This window comes from Mustela putorius, unplaced genomic scaffold (assembly GCF_011764305.1).
Source record: "Mustela putorius furo isolate JIRA1106 unplaced genomic scaffold, ASM1176430v1.1 tig00000127_pilon_pilon_pilon, whole genome shotgun sequence".
NCBI classification, from domain to species: Eukaryota; Metazoa; Chordata; class Mammalia; order Carnivora; family Mustelidae; genus Mustela; species Mustela putorius.
Genome location: NW_025421288.1, coordinates 8,796,022 through 8,816,382, shown reverse-complemented (window position 1 = coordinate 8,816,382; position 20,361 = coordinate 8,796,022). Strand labels below are relative to the sequence as shown.

Genomic DNA, 20,361 nt, shown 5'->3' with positions numbered 1-20,361 from the left:
TCCGTGGGTGGCACATGTGGGCAGGTCCCAGGACAAGCCCCGCCCCAGCTTCTGGGACTTGGCTGAGTGGCTTTGCATGCCCGACCCCCTCCCGGCGGAGAGCTTCCCCTGCCCTTTCCCCCATTTTTCCCCTTTTGCATGATTCATAATCCCCTGGGGCTCCATTTCATCTTTAGCTACAAATGCCAGGGCCCAGCTGTGGTCAGAAAGGAGGTGGAGGATGGGGAGAAAGGGGCAGGAGGAGAGGAGCGCCCCCTGGAGGCTCAGAAGAGGCAGTGAGATGCAGTGGGCAGAATGTTCCACACCCAAGGAGATCCGGGTTCTAGCTCAGCCTCTGCTTAACGTGCGCCTGCTGTGTGCCCTGGGCCAAGTCACTTGCCCTCTCTGTGACTCCCTTTGCTCATCTGTGTATTGAGGCGGTGACTTCCGAAGAGTGTCTCCACGGGAGGTCTGTGTCTGGGGGTCTGGGGGTGGACCCAGCTGTCTGCCTTTTCATTGAGATCCCCCAGTCTTTGGACTGGAGTCACTCCAGTTTTGGTTCGAATTCCAATAAAGCCTTCCCTTTAAAAGGCGGCACAACCCCTCGACTTTATCCTGATTTGGGAGGTCCCAGGATCTGAGCCCCCTGTGGGACCCTCCTGGCGGCAGCCCAGGCTGGGCAGAGGCTCCAGGGCCTGGAGAGCTGAGGGAAGAAGAAAGCTGCTCTGATGGCAGAGCAGGCTCTGGGGCGGTTCTGGGGAAAGACAGCGGAGCCGGAGCTCCTCAAGTGTGGCATCAGCGTGGCCTGGAAGCTTGTTAGAAATGTGTCCTTCCGGGCCCCACCCCAGACCTATGGAAGGGGAATCTCTCTGGTGGTGAGATTTTCACCACGCTCCCCAGGTGATTCTGATGCATGTGGGTGTTGGAGAAGCCCTCACAGACTGGGGCCTTCACCGGCAGGGTCTGGGGTGCGGAACCAGGAAGTGTGCTTGGCTCTTGCTGGGTAGGAGGAGCTGGGCTGCAGGAGGTTCTTGTATGGGGAAATTCAATCAGAGATGTATTAAGACAGAATAATCCGGATGCATACCGTGGAGGAGAAACCGAGGTGGAGAATCCTGTTGGGCAAGCCAGGGGGCCCTGCTGCTGGGAGGCAGGCCTGGGTCTTGGTCCTTTCAGCCTGAAGCAAAGTGCCCTCCCCCACCCTCCTGGCGGGCCTCAGTCCCCCTCTGAATCGAGGAAGGAGTGTAGCATAGCAAAATAACACAGACTGGGCTGCTTAAACACAGATGTTCATTTTCTCGTGACTCTGGAAGCTAGAAGCCCAAGATCAAGGTGTCCGCAAGGATTTTTTTTTTTCCCACTGAGGCTTGTGGAGGGTTGCCCCTTGATCGGTGTGTGTCCTAATCTCTTATAAGTAGACAAATCATCTGGAATTCTACCCATATGAACTCATTTTACCTTAATTACCCTTTTAAAAAGGGCCTTATGTCCAAATAGAGTCTCATTCTATTTCCTGGGGGTGAGGACTTCAATATCTGATTTTGGGGGGCAGAGCACAATTCAGAGGAATGGTTGTAGCTGGTCTCCCCCTGGAATGCCAAGACCGTTGCAGGGGTCGGGAGTGGGGGCGGATGAGGGCCCAAAGCAGAGGGAAGAAGGTGATGCATTTCATTTCTCCTTTCCTTGGGTTTTGACAGCTGCAAGGGACCTGGCTGGGCTTAAAGCATGACTCCAGAGCTTGTGGAACATGCGAGGCTACAGAGTGAGAGAGGGCCTTCGCGTCTGTGGGTCTGTCCAGGAGTGGGAGAGGACAAATCCCTTTTCTTGAGCCAGAGGGAGGGGAACTTGTGGGAGAGGGGAAAGGCCTGATAATGACCCTGACTTTGATGGGAGGGGGGAGGGGTTTCCCTGCCCCAGGCTGGTGCCCCCCCCTCCACTCCAGCTCCCTAGACCTGGGCTTGTCCCTCTGAGCCCTTATCATAACTGGTCATTATATATCAAAGAATTGTCTAATGTTTGTCTCCCCCTCTCCCTACTTCCCAGCTAAAAATTCCATGAGGGCAAATTTACACTTAGACCTTCAGCACCAAGCAAGCCTGACACCAACCAAGTGTTCAAATGTATTTAAAGAATGAATGACTGGGCGCCTGGGTGGCTCAGTGGGTTAAAGCCTCTGCCTTCGGCTCAGGTCATGATCTCAGGATCCTGGGATGGAGTCCCCCATCAGACTCTCTGTTCAGTGGGGAGCCTGCTTCCCTTCCTCTCTCTCTGCCTGCCTCTCTGCCTGCTTGTGATCTCTGTCAAATAAATAAAATCTTAAAAAAAAAAAAAAAAGGAATGACTGACTACCTGGAGCTGTGGTTTCGGGCTCCTATCTGGCCACCAGCACCTTCTGTCTCTCCCCAGCAGCCGTGGAGTCCTGGCACAAGCTCACGGGAGGGAGGCGGCTGCTCTTCTCACCGGCTGCAGATTGTCACTGAGGCAAATTTATCTATTTGTCTATGAGGAACCAGTTAGTAGCCAGGGAATCATAATCGGGACCTCAGGGTGCCACTTTCTCCCCCATTCTTTGATCTCGCAACTTCTTCCCCTATCCGTGTTCTTGCATGGGTATAGCTCTGGGCCTGGAGAGAAACTAATGCCCATATTCACCTACTTTGGTCTACATCTGAGCCTCCGTCTCTCTGGCTCCCTTCCAGGTCCCTGGAGAGTCTCACAGATCCTCCTTCTCTCGGGACCAGTTCTGCACCATCCTGGAACAGACAGTAGGATAATGAATAGAAATCCTGGGCAGGAAGGATCGACAGAACTGGACAGCAGGCTGGTGAGAAAGATAAGGAAAAGGTACCAAAGGGAAAAGAAAAAAAAAAAAAGCCTCCAACATCTTGAACCAAAGGATTGGGAAGAGTCTGGTAAACTGATGGAAAAACAGAGAAGCTGTGGGTTCAATCTGGAAGGTGGGGAGATGGCTAATTCCAGGCAGGACCATTTTGGGGGAGGGGGAGGGTGCAGGAAATGGCCTGGACAGGGGATGTTCAGTCCCTGAACATTTGTTAGTTTATACGTTTCTAGGAATTTACCCCTGTCTTTCAGATTGCCCAATTTGTTGGCCTATAATTGTCCATAATATTCTCTTATGATTGTTTGTATTTTAGTCAGCATCTGTTGAAGGCATGGAGGTGCTATTGCCTGAAAGCTTGTTAATACACTCTGGAGAAGACAGTTTCAACTTATTTGGGTGCTGCTCTGCCCTGTGAGAGAATGTTTGCATCTGCTGCCATTTTGTGCAACAAGGTGCTGTGGTCGTTACAGGGAGGTTGTTTTGCTCTCAAGGAGCTTCGACTTGAAGAGAGACGACATACACCTGGAGGAGAAAACCAATAGGACAAAGCCAGCCACTTTTTATTCATCTCCCCCCACACAGAGGTCGAACCATCTAGATGGAAGTGTTGTAAAATGGGAAGAACAAACACCCCCCATAACTTCATTCAGTAGGCTAACACAACACTTTTCATTCCTTTGATGTTTATCCTATGAACAGTCTTCCCTCCCCCATGGAACATAAGTTTGGGGAAGAATCTCAACCAAAAACTTGATGTAGCGTGATTTTTTCCTCGCCCATGGCTCTTGACCATGTAGGCTGACTCTCTTTTTCCTGCTGGGTTCCTGTCACTTTCCAATCATTTTCGGTTACTGAAACCCAATATAGTTTAGCACTGGCCATCGATGTTGGTGACACTGCAGAAAGAAACAGAAGCAGACGTATTTACTTCCTGATGGAAGGGTGTGTGGGGTCTCCTCCGGGCACCATGAGAGCCGGGAGAGATATATGGTAGGAGTTCCTAAGGACTATGTTTTAGGAAGAAGAAAGATGACGTCAGAGGGAAGGTTTGCGATGCAAGAAGGAGTGCTGAGGAGTGGTAGTGGCCAACTGGCAAATCTAAACGAATGTCTGTGTGATATATGAATGGTAATTATGTGAATTCAGGCTAAAAAAAAAAAGGGCAAAACTAAAATAACATGGGAGAGGAAGACAGAGGTGAATGTTCTGACATCCTTGCATTGTTGCAGAGGGGTGTTTAAGATATTAATTTTGGACTTTGAGCATGCATGTTAAAATTTCAAGTGCAATAAATGAAAAGATACTGGGTAAACTTCCCAACGAGAAGAGGGAAAAACACAATATACTGAAGATCGGATCTTTATGAAGAATAATATAAAACTTCATTGGGGACGCCTGGGTGGCTCAGTTGGTTGGGCAACTGCCTTCAGCTCAGGTCATGACCCAGGAGTCCCGGGAACGAGTCCCACGTCGGGCTCCCAGCTCCACAGAGAGTCTGCTTCTCCCTCTGAACTTCTCCCCTCTCATGCTTTCTCTTTCTCTCTCTCTCAAATGGATAAATGAAGTCTTTACAAAAAAATACTTCACTGGAAAGACAACTATCATATGATCTCCCTGATATGAAGAAGTCGAGAAGCAACATGAGGGGTTTGGGGGGTAGGAAAAGAATAAATGAAACAAGATGGGATTGGGAGGGAGACAAACCATAAGAGACTCTTAATGTCACAAAATAAACTGAGGGTGACCCGGGGGTGGGGGGGGGGTGGGAGAGGGTGGTGGGGTTATGGACATTGGGGAGGGTAGATGCTATGGTGAGTGCTGTGAAGTGTGTAAATCTGGCGATTCACAGATACCCCTGGGGCTAATAATACATTATATGTTTATAAAAAATTTTTAAAAATTATAAAAAAATACTTCATTGGAAGATGTTAAAGAAGACCTCACAAACAGGGATACTATGTAATTGATTGGAAGACTCTGTTTTGTAAAGATTCGAAATTGCCAAATTGACATACAGATTCAAGGTAATTTCAATCAAGATGCCAACAGAGTATTTTTTTTTAAAGATTTTTATTTGTTTATTTGATAGAGAGAGAGATCACAAGTAGGCAGAGAGGCGGGCAGGTTGGGGGGCGGGGGAAGCAGGCTCCCCGCTGAGGAGAGAGCCGGATGTGGGGCTCGAACCCAGGACCCTGAGACCATGACCTGAGCCAAAGGCAGAGGCTTAACCCACTGAGTCACCAGGCGCCCCTCAACAGAGTATTTTGAGCAATTTAGCAACCTATCTTTATGTAAGGGCAAAAGCCCAAGAATAGTTAAGAAACTCCTGTGAAAGAATAAAGGGGGGGGGGAGTCTCCAGAATTCCATATATTGAGACTTATTATAAAGATTTAGTAATTAAGATCACCTGATAGGAGCACGAGGACAGACACATTTACCAGTGGAGTAGAATAGAGCCAACGATATTCTTGCTTGTTTTCTAAAGTCTGACACCTAACACAGGTCGTCTTGCTCATTCCTGGGGGAAGAAGAAGCTACAAATAAGCCAGGCTGAGCTAAATAGTACGGGGATTATTCATATGGGGAAAAAAAAATCAAGTCCACATAGATTAAATGAAAACGACAACATTTAAAACCTTTACAAGAAAATGTAGAAGAATATCTTTCTGACTTCAGAGCAAGAAAGAACTTCATGGCAAGATGCAGAATGCTAACCACAAAAGAGAGGACTGATAAACTCTACCGCATTAAAGTTAAAAAGTTCTCTTTAACTGGAGACTCCATAAAGAAAGTGAAGACAAGCCATTACCTGGAAGAAAATAAGTGTAAACAAATAAAACTGACGACTCCAGAGAAAATTGGGCAAAAGACATGAAAAGTCACTTTTTACAAGAGGAAATCTAATTGGCTGATTATATATCTCTCTCTCTATATCTACATATATATGTGTCTATATATATACATATATGTATGTATATATATATATAGAGAGAGAGAGACACACACACACACACATATGTTTCAATCTTAGTGATCAGTGAAAAGCAAATAAAAACTTCCAGTAAGACTTCTTAGTAAAATACTATTTTATATCCATTTGCCTGAAAAAAGCAAATATGACAGTACTAAGCGTTGGTGAAGATGTAAATCCACAGGAATTCTTTTTTTAAAATTTTTTTTATTTTTTAAATTTATTTCTTTGACAGAGATCACAAGTAGGCAGAGAGGGGGTGGGGAGGGGGAGCAGGCTCTCCGCCAAGCAGAGAGCCCCATGTGGGGCTCAATCCCAGGACCCTGAGATCCTAAGGAAGGCAGAGGCTTTAACCCACCTGAGCCACCCAGGCAGCCCAGTCCACAGGAATTCTTACTTGCTGCTGGTAGACGTTGAATTGGCGCCATCACTTGGAGAAATGTTTTAATGTTTTGTCATAAAGTTGAATCTTTGCATACCTTCCCAGGTACTAAATTCTGTAGAATCTCCTGCAAGCATTGTCAGGGCACAATTTGGGTTCTTTTCAATAATTTCTAATTCCAAATTCAGAAGTAACCATGTGGCTTTGGCACCAGATGGATAAATTGCGGTACATTCACAGAATGGACTGTTTTCCAGCAGGGGAAATGACTTACAGATTTATACAGTAAGATGTAGGTATCATGGAAACAGCTTCGAAAGAAGCAAGTTGCGGAACATACAGCATACCGTTTCTATAAAGCTTCCAATATACAGAAGGAAAGGATGGATGAGAAGTACAAAGAAGGGGTTTTACAAAGCTACTTTAAAAAAAGGCAAAGGCACAAGAGTGCCTGGGTGGCTCAGCCGGTTAAGCGTTGCCTTCAATTCAGGTCATGATCCCAGGATCGAGCGCCGGGAAGGGCTCCCCACTCAGCCTGGAGTCTGCTGTTTCCTTTCCCTTTGCCTCTGCCTCGGCTCGTGCTCGCTCTCTTCCAGATAAATAAAATCCTTAGGAAAAAAGAGCAAGGGCGTAATAGAAGAGTCGGGAGAGGTTATCTCTCCCGAGGCAGAGGGAGGCAGGGAGATAGGATAAGGGACTAGCGCACCCGTGGGAGCATCTGTGCTAGGTATATTCCCGTTCTTAAGTAGACTGGTGCGTCCCTGGAGAATAATTTTATTACATTTCACAATTACATGTATTCCACATGTTCTTTCTTTCTTTCTTCCTTTCTTTCTTTCTTTCTTTTTTTTTTTAAGTAAGCTCAGCGCCCAGCATGGAGCCATCCTTGGTCTAGAACTCAACACCCTGATATAAAGACCTGAGCCATTATCGGGAGTCCGACGCCTAACCGACTGAGGCACCCAGGGCCCCTCCCTGTGTTCTTTTGTATATATTACGTAGGATATAATAATTAGTTACAAAATATATAATTTAAGTTATATAAATAATTCAAATAAAAGCTGTGACTCCCTCAAGATCTTCACTCCCGAGCGTGCCGCCCCAGGCCTGCCCAAGGTGGCATCAGTGCGTTTGTCGCTCCTCCGTCCGCTTCTGCAGCCGCGTCCGATGGCACCTCCAGCCTTCGTGCCCACTGTTTGCGCGGCCTTCCACCTAACCCACCGCACCCCCTGTGACCTCCGCCGCGACTTTCCTCGCCTTTCCTGGGCCTCTAAGCGCGCCCCCCGCCACGAGCGCCCTGTCTGTTCCCCCAGCCGTGCGCACGGCGCCCGCGCGCCCCCGCCGTTTGCTGCGCGCCCTGGCTTCGCGGCCAGGCGCCCCCCTGCCCCCTTGCCCCCCGCAGGTCCTCACCGCGCCGCGCCAGCGCCCCCCACCCCGCCGGCTCCGCCAGCCCCGCGCAGAGCCGACGGGGTCCCAGCCGGTGCGGAGCCGCAGAAGCGGGATGGGCCTGGGCCCCGCCGCCCGCGGGGAGAGAAGGCGTCGCCTCTCTCGCTTCCCCCGGCCCCGCCCCGGCCCCGTCCCGGGAGCCGCAGGTACGCTGCTTGGGGACCGGCCACCAGCCCCCGGCGGGTCCGCTGTGCTCTCCTCCGTCGGGCCGCAGGAACCCGGCTCCTCCATCGGACCCCAGAAAAGGCACCAGAGATGCCTTCAAGGCTCCTTCTCCTAGCTAGGTGCTGGCGGTGCGAAATGCCGGTTAACCGGAATGAGCGCATACTTGGAGTGATCTTTCGTTGGTAATTCAACCAAAGCGAGCCAGGCGTCCAGCGCCTCCCTCGGGTGTCCCCCCTCTGACTCTGTTCGGGGTAGAGCTGGAAGCAGAGTTGGCAGCTCCAGGACAGCTGACGATGGCTCTAGGACTCAAGGGCCGCTGAAGCTTCTGCTGTCAGGTTTAGCCCCCGGATGTCTGGGATCTCACTTCGTCCCCTCCCCGAGCTTATCCCTGGGAGTTCCAAAGTCTCTTCTTTCCAGGGGAACTGAGACCTCTCCAGCACCCAGTCTCACAATCCACTCACTTCCTCACCCCAAATCTGAGGGCTGACCGGGCCAGGCACGGTTCTCGACTGGAGCTCTGAGCCCACCTTCACAGAGATGTCAAGATGCTCGCTCCAACAATCCTTCCATAGATTTTGTTCCTTGTAGGTGGCAGTTGTGGTTTGTTTTTCATTTATTTTTTTAAGGATTTTATTTATTTATTAGAGAGAGAGAGAGGGAGAGCGTGAAAGCACAAGCAGGGGGAGTGCCAGAGGGAGGGGGAGAAGCAGGCTCCCTGTTGAGCTGGGAGCCTAATGTGGGGCTTCATCCCAGGACCCCGGGATCATGACTGGGTCTGAAGGCACTTAAGGACTGAGCCACCCAGATGTCCAGGCAGTTGTGGTTTAAATAGCATCCTCCTCCTCCCCACCCCCCACCCCCTATCAGAAGAATCATCTCAAGCGTTGGTCCAGCTCTCGCCCAAGGAGCCACAGCAGGGAACCTCAGAGCTGAGCAGAAGCAGCCAGGAGGGGTAAGAGTCTCCGTGTGGAAGGACTAGGTCTTCCGGTGGGGAAGACTTTGGAGAACCGACTTTGGTAACAATCCTATAAAGCAAATCCCGAGCTGGTTTCCATAGGAACCAGCCTACTTGCCTCCTAACCAGCGAGGGGAGGGCTGCTGTGCACTGGGTAATAGATGACCACCAGGCCTGGGACCCGCTGGCGGGACCTGCTGGGCAGCAGTTTCTAGCCGCAAGGCCTCCAGAACCCTGAGAACTGGTTTACCGCGTGGCCACGTGGTCTCACTAATGAATTATGTGATCTTGCAAATTGCCTCAGTTCACTTTCATTAAAAACAAGGTTTGCTTCAATTTGCAAGGACCTGGATGGAACTAGGGAGTATTATGCTAAGCGAAATAAGTCAATCAGAGAAAGATGATTATCATTTGATCTCTTTGATATGAGGAATTTGAGAGCCGGGGGTGGGGGTTGTGAGAATTAGGGAGGGAAAAAATGAAACCAGATGGGACTGGGCAGGGAGACAAAGGATAAGAGATTCTTAATCTCAGGAAACAGAATGAGGTTTGCTGAGGGGTGGGGTTGGAGCCTGGAGGATTAGGGTGGCTGAGTTGTGGATGTTGGGGAGGAGAGTGCTATGGTGAGTGCTGTGAATTGTGTTAAGCCTGGTGATTCACAGACCTGTAGCCCTGGGGCAAATAATACATTATATGTTAATCCTAATAATAATAATAATAAAGCATGGTTTGCTTCTTTTTAAAATTGTGAGGGTCTGACTGTTCCCCAAAGAGCTATACTCCATCCCCGCACACTATACTTTGGAGAAGCGGTAAAGTATGGGGGAACGGCAAATAAAATGCCATTTTTTGGTTGATAATGTACCAGATGTGTATATATTATGCTCTCTCTCTCTTTTTTTTAGAAGATTTTATTTATTTATTTGACAAAGATCCCAAGTAGGCAGAGAGGCAGCCAGAGAGGGAGGGGGGAAGCAGGCTTCCCGAGAAGAGAGCCCCATGCGGGGCTTAATCCCAGGACCCTGGGATCATGACCCAAGCTGAAGGCAAAGTCTTTAACCCACTGAGCCACCCAGGCGGCCCTCTCTCTTTTAACCCTCTCGACCCTCTAGACAACTCTGAGATGCAAATACTCTCATCTCTGTTTTATAGATAATCAAATTGATGTTCAGACACATTCATTTACTAGCTCAAAGTTGGATAGCAAGGATCAGAGCCAGGATTCAAACCCCGTTTTTGTTTTTTTTTTTAAGATTTTTTTTTTTTTAAGTAATCTCCACATCCAGTATAGGGCTTGAACTCACAAACCTGAGATCAAGAGACACACACTAGAACACTCTACTGACTGAGCCAGCCAGGCCCCCCAAACCTAGGCCTTTTTGACCCCAATATATTTCACTATATTATCCCAAAGCTATTCCTGCCGTTGGTTTCAGTCCTCTCAAAATAACGTTTTGGTTCAAGAAACAAAATATACTGATTTCTTTCAAGATATATGCAGTTACAGTATTGAGGCATAATAAGATTTCTCAGATTTATGGACCTAGTTGTTGGAAGAAACAGCTCAAGGGGTTTGCCTCTCCCAGTAGGATGGGCAGAAGGAAGGGAGGGAATAGAGCCCTGTTGTATTTCATTAGAAGCCATTATGGACCGTTACCATTTCTTTAAACCTATGTACAGGTGTCATTTTGATAATGTAAGAAAGATGATCAGCAGTAAAAAAAAAAAAAAAAAAAAATCCTGAAATCTACTCAGTGCTATCATTAGTTTAATGATCATTCGAAATGCAGGAAACGGCAATTATTTTGTAAGGCAGCTAAGAGCGTGATCACAGAAACACGCTTTGGGGAAACTGTTTCTTTCCTAGGGTCTCGAAATTGAAAGAGATCTGAAAATCACAAGTCTGAAGTAATACAGAATTTCCAGTAATGGTGAAATGTTGTTATTCGTTAACTCTGTGATCACAAAATTCATCTAGGGAGAAGCCCGTAGTTAACTTGGAGACCACACCCAAGGAGAAAAGAGCAGAGTTGAATTCAGCCCCGAAGCCCGAGAGCGCCGGGAAATTGGCAAAGCAAGCCGCTGAGGTGGGAATCCCAGGAGTTCTTTGAGTGTATCTTTAATACGCCCGTGACTTCTCTACAGACTCTTTGCTTTATTTAGATTGTGTGGCAGGTTGAAGTGCATATTGATTTGGGATATTGGTTGTGCCTTAAAATTTTTTTTGAAAACAGCTTTGTTGAACTCTATTAAGCTTTACTGAGCTATAACTACATAAGGTATACATTTTTAGAATATACTGTTGGATATGTTTGGTATGGTGTGTGTACACCCATGAAACCATCACCACAGTCAAGATAATGAATATCTCCATAACTCCCGAAACGTTGTTTTCTTTTGTAAATCCCGCCTCTTCTCCCCCCTCCCCCCTCCCCAGGCAGCCCCTGACTGGCTTCTTGTCACTATACATTAATTTGCATTTTTTAGAGAATTCCTCAATGGAATCATATTGTCTAGGCTCTTTTTGTCCGTCTCCTTTCACATAATTTCTTGTAATTAAAGTTATATCCATATTGTTGTGTGTGATTAATAGTTCATTCCTTTTTATTACCGAGTAGGAATGCATTGTATGAATACACCATTGTTTGTCCATTCATCACTTGATTGGCATTTGGGCTGTTACCAGTTTTTGGCTATTAGAAATAAAACTGCCACGAACATTTGTGTGCACGTCAGATGTTGTACAGACAGATCTTGTCTTTTCTCTTGGGTGAATACCTAGGAATGAAATGGCTAGATCATACGGTAGAAGTATTTTTTTTTTAATTTTATTTATTTATTTGAGAGAGAAGGGGTGGAGGGGCACAGGGAGAGAGAGAATCTCAAGCAGTCTCCCTCTTGGAGCACAGAGCCTTCCCGGGGCTCAGTCTCAGGACCCTGAGCCAGAGGCAGATGCTTAATTGAGCCAACCCAGGCTCCCCCATATGTAGTTGCATTTCTAACCTCCTATTTTCCAAACCGGTGGTGTTGTTTTACATTCCCGCCAGCAGAGTGTGGAAGTTCCAGTGCCTCCCCATCGGCATTTGGTTGTCTCTTTAATTGTTGGTATCGTCACAGGTCTGTAAGGGTCTCATTGTGGTTTTAATTTGCATTTCTCTAAGGACTGACGATGTTGAACATCTTCCATATCCATCTTCCTTGGTGAAGCTTCCAAATCCTTTTGCCCGTATCCCCCCTTGGTTTCTTCAGAAATTCTGTGTCCATGCTTTTCATCAGATACATGCTTTGCAGGATCCTCTCAGTGTCTGTGGCTTGTGTCTTCATTCTCTTAACAAGAGCTCTCGAAGAACAAAGTTTTTAAATTTTGATGAAGTCCAATGGATGGTGGTGATGGTTTTGTAAATTTGTAAATTTTGTACATTGTAGTTCAGAAAAGAAACAGGTACCCCCTTTTACTTCTGTGAATTTTTGCCAGGCAAAGGGCTGTCCTCCACCAGGAAAATAGAGCTGGCACCTGGGAGGTGAGATACAACCTTGAGGAAATTAGACTAAAGTGGGCAAATGGTTGAATAAGTGACAAAGCCATTGTGAAGCTGATGGGTAGGTGGGGCCATCTAGCTTCACAATGTGAAGCTAGATGATCCACTCCAGGGCTCCCCAGGTCTCTGTGGGCTCTGACTGCCCAGCGTGCTTTCTCAGGGAGTAACCAGTGAGCAGAACTTCTTCCCAGGACCCCTCCGACAAACTTAGGGACAGTTTGGGAGGGATGCATAGTACAGAAGGAGGGGATAAGAGAGTTCTTTTTCTTTTTCCTTTTTCTTTTTTTTAGTTTGGGTTTGCAATTGCAAAGCTCTAGGTTTTCTTTTCTTTTCTTTTTTTTTTTAAATTGTGCTAAGACAGCGCACTTTACATGAGATTTACCCTCTTAATAAATTTTTAAGTACACACTATTGCATTGTGCCCACATACAGGCATGTGTGGCACACACACACACACACACACACACACACACACACTGTCTCTTCCCTAGGCCTCTTTGAAGGGATAGAGTATCAGCACTTTGGGTCCAATCAAGAGATAGAAACTACCCAGTAGATTAAACAGGGGAAAGGTTAAAAAATTGTTAAACTATATAAGAGTAACTATAAGAAATGAAGAAACTCAACATGGCCTCCCAGGCCTGAGGGAGAATTCTCAGGGAAGGACAGACTTGGAAGGGGTTTCCTAACCTCCTCATTAGAGAGGAGATCAGAGAAGTTTGGTTTGGCCAGGGGGCAGTGTGGCGGGCTCTCAGCAGGTGGTTTGAGCATGCAAACTTGGGGGGACCCTCTGGATCAGTCCATGTGGGATCCGTGCAGAGGGAGTCAAGACACCAGCAGGTGCTGGAGGTGTTTGGGCACTGATTTCTCTGTGGAAGGGCTGAGAAAATGACTGTCGGAGGCTTCTGGCTCAGGTAGAGCTCCGCCGGAGGTCCTCACACCCATCACTGACCATCCCTCTCCCCCGCCCTGCTGCAAGCTAGAACCTGTAGAACCTGCAGGAGAACCCTTCCCTTTTGCAATGCTTAATGAAGTGCTCATTTTTAAGGAGAAAAGCTTAAAAGAGCTCCAGCACATATCACAGAGCTTATCTGGAGGGCACATTTGGAGCCCAGTGGCAATACATCGGCCTCTGGCACAGTTAGCCTGTGGCTTTAATAACCCGAGTGACAGCAGGAGGGGAGCAGCCCCCCATCCCCCACTACCCACCGTCCATGGGAAGAGAGCTTCTGGCAGCCTGGATTTCTATAAAGCAATAAAACCCTGTGTCTTCAGGCCGACTCTAGCTAATCCCCCCCAGACAGGGTCTCCGGAGTTCCTTGGGCAGGTGTAGCTTCTTTATTTTATCTTATTTCTCCCCTCACAGGGCAAACCAAGGCCCAGACCCGGAGACCTGATTGAGATTTTTCGAATTGGCTATGAGCACTGGGCCATCTACGTGGAAGACGACTGCGTGGTGCATCTGGCTGCCCCGAGTAAGGGTGGATACTCTATTGACATATTGATATTCACACTGAAGTTAGCAGAGTAAGAACAAGTGCATTTAGTTATTGGGTTCCTCAGCAGCTGCCCTTCATTCGCCAAAAAAACACTCAGCGCATTCCTGGCCCTCAGTGGACTGGGTGCGGAGCTTGATCTCTGTCCACCCAACGCCCCCGAGCGTCCAGCCCCAAGGGAGATGCAGTGCACCTGGTGGCCCTGTGTTCGTTGAGCCTCGGTGTCCTTCCTCCTATTTCTGAGGCTTCCCCAGGAGGGGTGCAGATGCCTGCACGTTCCGATGGCCCCTAGATGCTGCTTCCAGCTTCCTGGCTCGTCGCCCTGCTCTTTCTGACTGTTCCCCGACACACAGCTTTCCTTTCATTCCTCAAGGTCGCCTAGTACAAGGCTGAGATTCAACTGGTGACTAATTAAAATTTAGTGGAGATTTGATGGGAGGATGTGGTGATGGAAGAAGATAGAACAGGAGACACACTTAGTCACAGTGGTCCCCTTGGGCGAAGGGACTAGGAGGCGCTGGGAGAAGGGGAGGCTAGGGGACACCCCTGCGTATGCTCTGATGCCTTCTGAATTTTTCATCCTGTGTTAGTACTGTCCACTCAGGATGAAACTGCAGAAGGGTCCTGGGACCAAAGGCCTGTGGCCACACCATGCTCACGGCCCTCACCCCCAAGGCTCAGTCCTCCTCCTCAGGTCCCGCCTCCCCCTGCAGGGCGAAGCCCTCTCCTGTGCCCCGCTACAGGAAAAGATGCTCAACATCATCTGTCATTTAAAAAAAAAATGCTGATGGGCTGATCTCCAGGTGACAGGTGTCTCACTGGGGTGGCGAAGGCGGGGGCGCAGTTCATGTCATCCACTTGCTGTCCTCGGCCATGCTAAAGCCGAGGCCTTGGAGGGAAGCCGCTTGACGCACATCTTAGATGAGCCAGTACACTACCCGCCTCCCCGCCCCCAACCCCACAGTCCCTCGCAGCTTTCCAGCTTCTGTTCCTCTTGGTCCCCAGGTGAGGAATTCGAGGTGGGCAGCATCACTTCCGTCTTCAGCAACCGCGCGGTGGTGAAGTACAGCCGCCTGGAGGACGTGCTGCACGGCTGCTCCTGGAAGGTCAACAACAAGCTGGACGGGACGTACCTGCCCCTGCCCGTGGACCAGATCCTCCAGCGCACGAGAAAGATGATCAACAAGATCGTGCAGTACAGCCTGATCGAAGGGAACTGCGAGCACTTTGTCAATGACCTCAGATACGGCGTGCCCCGGAGCCAGCAGGTGCGGCGACTTTGGCTGGGACAGTGGCTTCTGGCTGAGCCTCCTTGGGGCTTGTCATCTCCTCGGTGATCCGAGCGGGGGGTCAGTGGTTTCGTGCTCTTTGCTGAGCCGGGGGCCTTCTCCGTCCACAGGACTCCACCATTCAGGAGGTGGTTTCCCCTCTGTCAGCCCATGGAGGAGCACAGAGGCTCTGGGCTGTAGAGCTGGGACCCTTGGTCAGACTCTTCTTTCTGTTTGTTCTTTCACAAAACGGGGGTAAAGTGAGGTTTGGGGCTACATCTGGCCCACAGACATGTTTTGCTTGGATGGGTAGTGTTGTTGTTGGGTTTTGTTTTTTTAATTTGTAGGTCTTACCAACACTTAAAAATATAGAAATTTTTAAGAAAGATTTTATTTGTTTATTTGACAGAGATCACAAGTAGACAGAGAGGCAGGCAGAGAGAGGGGAACTGGTCCCTGCTGAGCAGAGAGCCTGATACGGGGCTTGATCCCAGGACCCTGGGATCATGACCTGAGCCAAAGGCACAGGCTTTAACAATTTTTTTTTTAAGATTTTATTTATTTATTTGACAGAGAGAAATCACAAGTAGACGGAGAGGGAGGCAGAGAGAGAGAGAGAGAGAGAGGGAAGCAGGCTCCCTGCTGAGCAGAGAGCCCGATGCGGGACTCGATCCCAGGACCCTGAGATCATGACCTGAGCCAAAGGCAGTGGCTTAACCCCCTGAGCCACCCAGGCACCCCCCAAATATAGAAATTTTATATAAAAAGATCTGGATTCACAGCCATTCTAGAACAACTGATGGATCAGGCCCTGAGGCCCGTGTTCTGCTGGCCGAGTAGTGGCTGTCTCTTTAGATGGGGCGTGTGGGGGTCGACGTGCCACCTGCGAGCTTCGCCTGTCTTACTGGCCTGGCCCGTGCTGTGTTTGGGTATGTGACCCCCCACCACACAGGGTGGGGATAATCCCAATGAGGCACAGTCCATGTGTTCAAGGGCTTTGAAAAATAGCTCAAAAGATCTGTGACAACCCGAGCGGCCCTCTTTCCTATTTGATCCTTACTAAACCCCATGAGCGGAGTGGAAGGTGCATTTATTATCCCCTTTTTGATAGATTGAGACATGAAGAATTAAAGAAGGAACACCTTTTTTTTTTTTTTCTGCGGCTCTCGTGTCCCCTCAGGGTACTGGGCTCAAATCCTTTGTTTCTGTCCTCTCCCGGCCCGCACTCCGTTCCCCGAGGCCTCGCTCCAGTGTAGGGGGGCTTGGGGGTTCCGGTGTCAGGGATCTCCCATCCCACGACATTTGTATATGACAAGACCCTATGAACCAAATGGAAGCCAGGGAGCCTTCTCTGGAGTGTGGGCCACGCTCAGACACTGATTCCTACCATGACTTTGTCCAAGTGAGTTCCCCTCCCTGGCTCTCAGATTCCCTGTATGTAGATGAAGGTCTCAGTGGCTCAGGCACGCTGAGATCCTTTGCCTCGCTGCCCCTACTCCAGAGGCAGACCCTGGGTGAATGGCTCTGAGGGACCAAGGAGGCCAGGAGCCATGGATGATGCCCTGGAGGGACAGGGAGTGCGTCTGCCTCGGATGTCCCATTCTGGGCCATCCCGACTTCTCTAGGTCCCTTGCCATGCTAGGATCTTTGGAAATAGAGGCTAGCACAGGTTACTTCCTCCTCCAGGCAGGCCGGGTGCTGAAGGGGAATGATGGGGCAGGGCACAAGCCTGGGATCACCCCTGAGTGTCCTGTGGACTGGTCTGCTTTGCAGGTGGAGCACGCACTGATGGAAGGCGCGAAGGCTGCGGGAGCGGTCATCTCAGCCGTCGTGGAGAGCATCAGGCCCAAGCCCATAACGGCCTGAAGGAGCTCGGAACTGCAAGCAGAGGAGGAGATGCTCTCATCAGCAGGGACGACGTGCCTCCTTGCCTTCCCTTGCCTTCTTTTTCCATAGCCCCACTCGAGTAAATTGTGAACTTCTGGAAGAATCTAGAATGTATCCAAAGACCCTTCCAGAAATACATCCAATATATGTGATCCTAGATCCGTGGACTCTCGGGGTGAGAAGAAACTAATATTTATTATTATGTAATATTTATTATTATGCTTCTGTTAGGCACCAGGCACCGTGCTAGGCATTTCCTAGGCTTGTGTCATCTCCCTCCCGGTGGGAAGGGTCTTGCTGGTTTCTCAGGCTGACTCTGGTCTGTGATGTATGAATACCACCTATGCCATCCTGGAAACCTCTGCTCGAACATTCCCAGGAACAGAGAGCTCTTTTTCAGAAGTTCTTGTTCTTGAACTAGAATGTCTCTAGCTTGTCGCCCTCACGCGCGTCCAGCTCTTCCTGACCCGCAGCGCTGTGCGGGGGCAGGAGGGCTTGAAGGAAGCTCAGTGGCTTGCTATGCAGGGTCCCCTGTGCTTAATCCAAAATCATACACCAGCCTTATTCTCTATTGCTGAACACCCCGTGCTTTAAAGTATGATCAACATTTCCTTTGCTTTTCTACCTTAGAATTACTGGAAAGTTGGAAATAGTTATTTTCACTGATTTCAGAGAAATACTTAAAATAATTTCCTCCGCGGACTTCTGTGCGCACGAGGGAGAGGAAGGAGTGATTTTTGTGTGTGTGTTGACTGCTGTTGGCATGAAAACAGATCTAGAATGAAGACCAGGGCCTGTTGGTGCTCGCTGAGAGACGAAGGGATCCAGGAAGGCTAGACAGGGCCTCTCAGAATGGCTAGGAACCGTGAGTGATGTGGACAGAAGCAGGACGGAGCCCCCAGAGCATTTCACATGAGATCTGTTAGGATGGCCCGTGAGCCTTTCTCCTATTTGGACGAAGTAGACTCTCAGCGAAACTCTTCCATTTCTTCCCCCTCCCACTCTTTTCCCAGCAATCCGAACTTGACTGCATCCTCCTGTTGTCTAGATGCTGGATCTGGATGTGTGTCTCTGTCTTGCATCTGCCTTTTCCAATGACCTCTCTCTCTGCTTTGCGTGGGGGTTCCAGGGGTTGGTTGCTGGAGCATATGCCCTCATTTCTGTGAATTATGAGGAGGATAAAGTCATTATTACCCTGAGTCCCTCCAACCATCTCTTCCCCACCCCCTAGAATCCCCTGAGCTCCCACTACTACTCCCTTCAGCTCCTTTTTCGTTATGGTCTAGATTGAGGCTTCCTTTGAAGTAGAACCCAACCACCAGGAATTCATCTCCTGTAAAGTATATTCCTTTTAGTTTTGAATTAACTCTGTCGTATATTAGTGAACTTCTTGATTCTGACTCTGACCTCCCAGACCGTAGTTATCACTCATCCAAAAAAACAGATTTGTTTGGTAAACAGACAGACAATTCCTCCATGCCAGAGAGTGGTTAGTAACTTGTGAACTAAGGGCTCATCTATCTCTTGCTTAGGTCTGAGACAGAAGGACACTTCTGGGGTTTCTTTCAGTTTGCACCCAGTGGGGCCGAGGGCCTCAGTTGTGTATCAGGGTTTATGTTCATTCATTCATGCAACAAACCTTTTTGAGCGTCTAGCACGTGCCACATCCTGGTTCTCCCCACGTTGGCCTGAACCCACCGGCAGCGCTTAGGGACAGCAGCAAGAAGTTGCATCGGTTGGAAGGACACAAGACATAGTGTGGGGCGTGGGGTGGAGAACACCTGCTGGACAGCGTTTCCTCCTGCCTCGCAGGTGCGCGTGAGGCTGCGAGCTCTGGAACGCATGCCCTACACTTTGTAGGTGTGGGGTGGGAGGGAGGAGGGTCTCTTAAAGTGCTGTTTACAAACCTGGGGCAGCTCCTGCCTTCTATGGTCATAACTGCATTCTCTGCTTTGGGTGGAACCTCTCGGGTGAGCCTTCCCCATCTTGGAGCTGTAAGGCACATACCTGCTGTTCCGGGAAAGCCATGTAAATGCCAATGTTTTCGAGATGTTACGCACAGATCTCTTGTTTGTCTGCCTTTTTTCTTTCTTTCTTTCTTTTTTTTTTTTTTTAGTGTTTTGATTGCTTTTCCCTTTGGGGGGATAAGGAAGTGGGCTCAGTGGTGGTGTTGGTCCACTGGGCACGTCAAAGGGAAAGTCAAAGAACTTGACTGTGCTGCGTCCCTTCACAGTAGGGGGCCCAGTAGTCATGACACATGACCCAGCAGGGGCTGTTCTCAATCTGGGTGCTTGGCTTACTGATTGAAAGGGCAACATCAGGAAACACTAAATGAGCTCTGTGAAGATTATTATGAGGGTCAAAGGATTTGTTATCACTGGCTGCAAGTGGGAGAGAGAGAGTGGAACACATGTCAGTCAGGGATACCAGCTGAGTCAAAGAATGAAGCCCTCCTCTTGGGCATCAGGCCAGAGGTCGAGGGGAGACATGGGCAGAGGGGAGCAGAGATAAGCAGCTCCCAGTGTCTTCTAATGCTCACAATCACCTTTTGTTCTTCTCGAGCCTTGTCTTGAGAAGAGGGATGAAGGAGCCGGGGTGCAAGGCTGTGGTACCCAAGACAGTGACTGCTGCAGAGACAAGAGGCCCAGGGACTGATGGAGGCAGTCCGTCAGAATCAAGCAGACCCAGGACGGGGGGTTGTTCCAGGTCAACATCCTTGGGAAAACCTTGGGAGGGAAGTGGGTCTCCTGTAGTCACACAGGAGGGAAACTTGGTCAAAAAAGTAAGATTTTATTATTATTTTTTATGGAAATGTATGTATTTTTAATTAAAAAATTTTTTAGTGCATGTATAATTAATATGCAGCATTATAGTTATTTCAGGTATACAATATAATGTTTCAGCAATTCTGCAGTTGACCCAGTGCTCCTCGTGCAACGTGTGCTCTTAATCCCCCTCTCCTGTTTCACCCATCCCCCCTCACCTGCCCTCTGACAACCACCACTTTGTTCTCTGTATTTAAGAGTCTGGCTTTTGTTTGCGTTTTTTTCCTCCTTCGTTTTGTTTTTTACATTCCACTTACGCGTGAAATCATGTGGTATTTTGTCTTTCCCTGTCTGACTTATTTCACTTAGGCTTATACCCTCTAGATCCATCCATGTTGGGACAAAGGCAGGATTTCGTTCTCTTCCGTGGATAAGGAGTATCCCCTTCTCTATGAATCTGTCACATCTTCTTTATCCGTTCATCCATGGGTGGACACTTGGGCTGCTTCAGTAATATGACTTTTGAAAATAATGCTGCAATACACATTAGGTTGCATGTGTCCTGCTCCCTTTTTTTTTGAGAGAGAGAGAGAGCAAGTGTTGGGGGAGGGGCGGAGGGAGAGAGAGAATTTTAAGCAGGCTCCAGGCTGAGGGCAGGGTTCCAT

The 20,361-nt window shown here is 48.8% G+C and overlaps 1 protein-coding gene across 2 annotated transcripts; it reads left to right on the top strand.

The window, feature by feature from the left end:
• Window positions 1-7,578: 7,578 nt before the first annotated feature.
• On the top strand, window positions 7,579-19,772 carry PLAAT5 (phospholipase A and acyltransferase 5). Of its 2 annotated transcripts, none has more exons than XM_045068825.1 (6): window positions 7,579-7,767; window positions 8,654-8,738; window positions 10,720-10,828; window positions 13,647-13,755; window positions 14,782-15,044; window positions 16,818-19,772. In XM_045068825.1, the coding sequence occupies exons 1-6, from the start codon at window positions 7,677-7,679 to the stop codon at window positions 16,908-16,910; spliced, it is 750 nt and encodes a 249-aa protein (XP_044924760.1). In that variant the 5' UTR covers window positions 7,579-7,676; the 3' UTR covers window positions 16,911-19,772. The 2 variants fall into 2 exon arrangements, with proteins under 2 accessions (XP_044924760.1, XP_044924756.1); XM_045068821.1 differs by having other exon boundaries at window positions 13,647-13,761.
• Window positions 19,773-20,361: the final 589 nt, after the last annotated feature.